The sequence below is a fragment of the Ochotona curzoniae genome, unplaced genomic scaffold, assembly GCF_017591425.1.
Source record: "Ochotona curzoniae isolate NIBS_2020 unplaced genomic scaffold, NIBS_Ocur_1.0 contig_908, whole genome shotgun sequence".
Taxonomy (NCBI): domain Eukaryota; kingdom Metazoa; phylum Chordata; class Mammalia; order Lagomorpha; family Ochotonidae; genus Ochotona; species Ochotona curzoniae.
The window spans coordinates 13458917-13465640 of NW_024466607.1; the positions used below are offsets into that span (position 1 = coordinate 13458917).

General features: G+C 56.1%; 1 protein-coding gene and 1 long non-coding RNA gene across 3 annotated transcripts in view; one reads left to right on the forward strand and one right to left on the reverse strand.

Annotated features, from left to right (window-relative positions):
- Window positions 1-1702, forward strand: part of ZDHHC3 (zinc finger DHHC-type palmitoyltransferase 3) — a 50107-nt gene extending 48405 nt beyond the window's left edge. For both annotated transcript variants that reach the window (XM_040994337.1, XM_040994340.1), the window contains one exon: window positions 1373-1702. In XM_040994337.1, the coding sequence (XP_040850271.1) occupies window positions 1373-1636 (264 nt within the window). In that variant the 3' untranslated portion in view covers window positions 1637-1702. The remainder of the gene's footprint in view (window positions 1-1372) is intronic.
- Window positions 1703-3993: 2291 nt separating this feature from the next.
- Window positions 3994-5743, reverse strand: LOC121165641. Its single transcript, XR_005885307.1, has 2 exons — window positions 4850-5743; window positions 3994-4119 (listed from the first exon to the last, which is right to left on the reverse strand). It is a non-coding gene; the product is annotated as an uncharacterized LOC121165641 (long non-coding RNA).
- Between the last annotated feature and the right edge of the window lie 981 nt (window positions 5744-6724).

Here is a 6724-nt window from a genome sequence, read left to right on the forward strand (position 1 = left end):
AGGAGGAACTGATGTAGTTGCGGTCCTGGAATCACAGATGTGTGTGTGTGCACAGGTTTACTCCCCAGATGGTCATATGGCTGGGGCTAGGCCAGAGCCAGGAGCCTCTTCCAGGTCTCCCACTTGGGTGCAGGGGCCCAAGCACTTAGGCCATCAGCAGGGAGCAAGATTGGAGGAGGAGTGACCAGGACCAGGTAGGCAGCGGCTTGACACTGCTATGCCGTGACTGTTGGTCTCCGAGACTTCTTTTTTTTTTTTTTTAATTATTATTTTTATTGGAAAGGCAGATGTACAGAGAGGAGGAGAGACAGAGAGAGGAAGATCTTCCATCCACTGATTAACTCCCCAAGCGGCTGCAATGGCTGGAGCTGAGCCAATCTGATCCGAAGCCAGGAACCTGGAGCATCTTCCGACTCTCCCACACGGGTGCAGGGTCCCTTGGCTTTGGGCCATCCTTGGCTGCCTTCCCAGGCCACAAGCAGGGAACTGGATGGGAAGCAGGACTGCCAGGATTAGAATCGACACCCATATGGGATCCTGGCGTGTTCAGGCAAAGACTTTAGCCGCTAGGCTATCGTGCCAGGCCTGCGACATCATTCTTCACAAAGTGGTCTTGAGTCATGTCCATCTGCGACACTCTTGTCCAATATACCCTCTCAGCTCGCAGAGAGATGGAAAAAGCAGAGGTCCACGGGAGGGGTTGGGCTCCGGAGCCTCAGTGGAAGGCGGTGTGGGCTGAGACTTGGCCTGGTTGTGTCGTTAACTCTTTGGGCTTCCCTATCCACCCCCTCTTCCTGTGGCTTGGCGGCCGAGCTGCAGCCGACAGCAGAGGCAGGTGAGTGGGCAGCCTGGGCAGGCCGCAGGGGTGCACACTGCATGAGCAGGCCTGCTGCTGCGGCCACTGCATGCCTGTTTGTGTTAGCGATTATCGGGCCTACTCCTTCCCCTCGCATGTTGTACCTCATGCCCTCCCCTCATCCTGCTGACCTTGTTCATGATAAGCTTGCTGCTCCTGCCAAAGGGGTAGGGGTGGCTCAGAAGATTGAGGGAAGGGGCACGTTTGGGTTTTCAGTGACCTGCCTGTAGCGTCCCTGATAAGGACTGCTGGGTTCTAGGCCATCAAACAGCCTCGTTCCTGTCCTGCAGCCAGCTTTGCATCTGTGGAAGGAATGGGAGGGAGCAGCCAGGAGACAGGCCAGCGCCCTGTGCGGGCCATGCTAGCTGCCCCTCCATACCTCTCCCCAGTCATACCCTGGCTGCCCACCCAGCCTCCATCTGCACCTGGGATGGTCCCCCGCGGCACCAGTGCCAGGGCCAGTGTGCAAGGTGCAGAACGCTGTGCCATGTTGACCACGTCCTCTTCTCCCTCCAGGGCATCGAGCGCCTCAAACGGAAGGATCAACCCCGGGAGCGCAGGTGCAGCTGGAAGCACTGCAAGGAGACCTTTGGCGAGGACTTCTCCCTGAACTGGTTCAACCCCTTCTCCACACCGTGTCAGCCGGAGACCCCCAGTGACAAGGACTTGGTGCGACAGGTGCCATCACTGTCCGACACGGATGTCACCGACGTGACGACAACAGAGGAGCCGTTGGAGACAACCAAGGATGAGGACTCTATTGAGGTCATAGATGAATAGAGGTGGCCATGGTCGCCCAAACGCTGGGGCGGTCCCAGCCTTCATTCTGGGTTCTGGCTAAAGGAGCTCACAGGAGTGACGTGTTCCCTTCCTCGGGCTGGCTACTGGGCTTCACTGTCCCCCGGGTGAGAGGTGGGGACAGCAGAGGCAGTGAGGAGACTCAGGTTCGGAGTTCCTCTAAGAAGAGCCTATGTGAGCAGGGTGGTTGGGAACCACTGTTCCCACCCTGATGGCTTCAAAGCCTCTGGGCAGAGAGGTAACCCAGGGCTGTTGGGGTCTTGTCTCCCTGCCGTGAGAGGCAAAGTCGTGAGGTCAGGAAGGATGGACAGGGTGGGACCATGTCAGCAGCAGAAACCTCCACACATCCTGGGGAAGGGCTCCCCACTCTCCCACCCCATGCCTGGCTGCCACATTTTGCTTAGAAAGGCCAGGCCACTTAGTGGGGATCCCTGGGCACACACGGGGCAGGACACGCCTCACATGGCGGTGAGCCTGTGTTGTGACGGTAACCGCCCTTCTGGAAACCCTGCAATCTTCCTTGATCTGACAGCTTGGAGCCGGCCTGCCAGTTCCTCAGAAGGCTTGTGGCTGCCAGGGCTGGGCCAGGCTGAAGCCAGGACCCCAATACCTGATCTGGTACCCCCAGCCCCATCCAGTGGGTGGCAGAGACCCAAGCACTTGAGCCCTCATTGACTGCCTCCCCAGATGGGCGGCAGCAGGCAGCTTGACTGCTCTGCCAAGACCCCCCATTTAATTTTTCTGCAAGGATAGGCAGTGGCCCAGGAGACGCACTTGGCCAGCTTATGGACCTGGTCACCCCATTTGAGGTCCATGCATTTCCTGAAGGTCTGAACAGAGGCTCTTTTGCTCCTGTGGCATGGTCACAGAGGCCCCTCATGGCAGCCTCTGTGTTCTGGTCCTGTTTCCCAGCTGGCAGCCATACAGATTAGGGGCCCCATTCCAGATAGGGTCTGCCCACGCTTGGTCTCTTCCCAGCTCCACGCAAAGAGCATGAGTCCCAGCCCAGAGGGGCCTGCAGTCAGCCGGGGGTACAGCCCCAGGGACCAGAGCAGGGGACGCTGCGGTGAGAACAGTGTGTGCTGAGGAGACCTCAGGCCACGGAGGAAAGCTGGGCCGAGCCCCTCAAGTTTCCCTGAGGAGACAGCAGTTAGAACGAGGTAAGAGGGCTCACCGGTCACTGCTGGCTTGAGGCTGGAGGTCAGGGCTGCACAGGGCACTGTGCCGTGGTCAGAAGCTGGAACCCTGGCTCAGGGGCCTGTGCCCTGAAGCCGGCCCTGCCCTCAGAGGGACTGCTGGGCAGAGAGGGTCTTTTCCCTCCATTCTGGGACCTTGCCTTAGTGGTCGTCTGTGCTTGAGATTAGCCTGAAAGTGAATGCAGCACACCTTGGCCAGGTCATACAGGGAGGATGCCAGCTGCAAACCTGGCCCCTCTCTTTGAATAAAAGGCCCTGCTCAGTGTCAGGGGCTGTGCCTTATACACCAGGTAACCCTCTTTCCACTCACGCATGCCCTGCTGCCGGATCTGGCCAGTTAGGGTGCCTGGTTGTCCTGACCGGGGCCTGGGTGAAACAAACCAACTCCTCAGATAGGAACCCTGGGCGTTCAAGAGATGTGACGCAACCTTGGCAGTTTGCCAGCACAACGAAAAGCCACTCTGGACTACGTGATCATGTTGAAGCCATCAGTTTGATGAAGAGCAGGTAGGTCCCTGAGCACTACTGTAAAGGGAACTCCTCAGAGTAGACCCTGCTGCCCACGCAGGCATTTGAGGCTGGGCACTATGCCGGCTGTGCTGGGGCCCCGGCCTGCAGCCCACGCAAAGGCTGACAGCTCACCGTGGGTGTCTCACCTGCCTGACCCTCCAGCATGGAAGTTCTCCTCCAAAGTCCAGTCATCACGGTGGAGCTAGAGGGTCCTGTCAAGCTATAACATCCTTGGAAAGGCACAGGGACACGCAGACAGCCAGGGCTGCCAGGGGCAGAGGGAGTGGGGACGCCTGGCCAGCCCAGGGCACAGCACCAGTGCCCCAGGCTTCATTCCCCGCCCAAGTTTCCAGCTGTTCTTGCTTTGCAATGTCAGCAACAGTTGTCTCCTCTCTGGGAGCCAGGAGGAACTCCAGCTAAGGAAGAAACCACCCTGGAGAAGTGTCTGGTGCCTCACTGCTGAGCATGTGGCCCTGGGACCGGCCATGCCTGAGCCCCGGGAGCTCCTTAGAAACACCAGGTCTGAGGCCCCATCCTCGCAGTCCACACTTCAGCGACAGGCCTCAGGTACCTGGGTGCCAGCGAAGGGTCAAGAAACTGGTTGCAGGAGAGCCTAGGCAAGTCAGTAGTTAGAAATAACAGCAAAATCAATTCCATTTCCATGCAGAGCAGCCAACAGAAAACCCGAAGTTCTATTAGGACATTAGAGTGAATCCAACTGGTGATGTGAGGTCTGGCTGTAGGAAATAATCCTTCTGCCTACACAGGAAGAAGAATATTGACACAGTTACACAAATTCAATGCAGTAATTACCTAAGCTCCAATGGTTTTCAAAAGATTTATTTTGGGGGGCCTGGCATGACTGCCTAATGGCTAAAGTCCTTACCTTGCATATACCAGGATCCCATATGGGTACCAGTTTGTGTCCCAGCAGCCCCAATTCCCATCCAGCTCCCTGCCTATGGCCTGAGAAAGCAGTCGAGGATGGCCCAAAGCCTCGGCACCCTGCACCTGTGTGGGAGATCTAGAAGAAGCTCCTGGCTTCATATCGGCTCAGCACCGGCTGTCGTGGCCACTTGGGAGTGAATCAGTGGCCGGAAAATCTTACTCTGTCTCTTGTTAAATGTATTTATTTGAAAGAGTTATGGAAAGGGAGAGAGAACTTCCATATGCAAGTTCACTGTCCAAACACCAAGATGCCTGGGCTACTCTGAAGCTGGGAGCCAGGAGCTTCTTCCAGGCCTCCCACTTTGGGTGCAAGGGCCCAAGTATTTGAGCCATTCTCTGCTGCTTTCCCACGTCGTTGGCTAGGGCTTGAATAGTGCCCATTTAGGATGCTGGTGCTGCAAGTAGAGGCTTAAGCTTTCTCCAGCACTGGTTCCTACAAGGGTCCTCAATTAAGCTAATTCTCAAAAGTAGCTAGAGGATGTACAATGGCATCCCACGTCAACGCCTGTTCAAATCCAGAGCTGCTCCTCTGCTAACGTACCTTGGTAGGCAGCAGTTGACGGTCCAGTTATTGGTCCTTTACCACCACTGTGAGAGATCCAGAAGTGCCTGGTCCTTCTTGGCTGCTGCAACCGCTTGGGGAGGGAACCAGTAGTTGAAGAATTGCACCTAGGGAGCAAGAGGCCCACATCCCTGGGTTCCTGCCACCCGCTCGGAGGCTCGCCTGACCCTGGCTGGGGGGAGCAGGTGGGGAGTCCTTCTGAAACATCATGACGGTGCTTTTGAGAGAGATGTTGCAGCCACACAGATCCACTCCCCAGGACACTGTATCTGTTGACATAACAGGGAATAGGAGGCAAGAAAGTGACAGGTGGACACAGTTGCAGCTGTATCACTCCCTGTGCCAAAAACTACAGTCCACATGATAACCCATACATTTAGAAAAAGCGCAGGAGGCTGGGCTGACCTGAGGCTCAGCCCCCACAAAAGAAACTAGGCCAATACTAAGGGTCAAACATCTTGGTATTTGAAACTGGAGTGTATAGAAGTGAGCATGAAAAAAAAGATGCAGAAAAGCCAAAGGTGTGACTGCGCAGTTCATACGGGCTGGATAGGCCAGAAAACTGCTGCGTCAGAGAGGGGTGTCAAAACAAGGCCGCATCACCGTGAGAGTGGCAAGATGCGGAAGCTCTGGGGGGGAGTGCTAATGAGGGCAGTCATTTGGAAGCAGCTTGGCAGGGCGGGCTGTCCCTGACTCATCCCGACCAGAACACGTGTGTGCAGAAGGCTGCACCTTCTGGCTGCTCCGAACAGCTTGGGCGACTCACCTTACCCGAGACTGCAGCGAGACTGCACAGGCTCTCCAGCGACATTGACGGATGTCTAGGGGACACCAGGCTAGCAGGCAATGGCCACACTGCTGGGGCCACGTTCTCAAGGACGTGGCCCCAGCACATATGAATGAAAGTGTATGTGATCCCTGGGGAACTGAGTGTGTGGTTGAATGGCAATATTGGAATTGGCCAGCAGGGGTCTTCCAGTGCCACTGGAAGTGGTGTGTCCATGGGAGACTGGAAGGAGAGGGAGGAAAGGCTTCCCGAGGAACAGAACCAGCCCAGGGAGGCCCTGGGGCATGCTGCTCTCTGCCCGGCTCTGGACCTCGGGCACTGTCAGCCACGGCACACAGTCCTACAGCTTTAAGTTCTAGATATTTCTGATCAGGTAAGAACCTTCCTGTACTCGAGCCTGTGGCTCTGAGACGCCCTCCAGTAGGACATGGGGAACACACAGACTTCCCCCTAGGAAACCTTGAAACAAAGTCAACACCTGTACTTGACTTCCGCCACACAGTGCAGCCCCAGTGAACTCCACTACCAGTCTGTTGAGACCCCCACCCCTGCCACCTGCCCAGACCTGATTCCAAGTTACAATTTGCACCTGGATGCATGGCTCTCCCTGGACAGGTCTAACCACTCACGCCCTGGGTGTTGCCATCCCACTGGAAATACACTCCTGAGCTGAAATCTCTTCATTTGCATATGGAGTCTGGAAGGAGCAGGCCAGGCAGGCAGGCACCTGTCACAGGGTGTGGGTAGGGAACGGAGGAAGGAAGCTTCTTATACCTGTCCTAGCCTTTCAGTCGAGCTGCCCACAAGAAACACTTGGCCTGTCACTTCTCTATAAGGATGTGTTTGGAAAAGTGAGGGGCCATTTTTCTGAGGCATGCTACGATCCGGAGAGCAAGTCCAGCAGGGAGGGCAGTGGCCACTTACCACAGCCTCCAATAGGCGTTGTCACCAGGCACACTGTTCCATTAACTCTGCTGGACAGGCTCAACTAGGTGATCTTGGCATGTTTCATGTGTTCTTTGCAAATCAAAAATAAAGCCAACTTCTGGTGAACAAGTGGCCGTGCT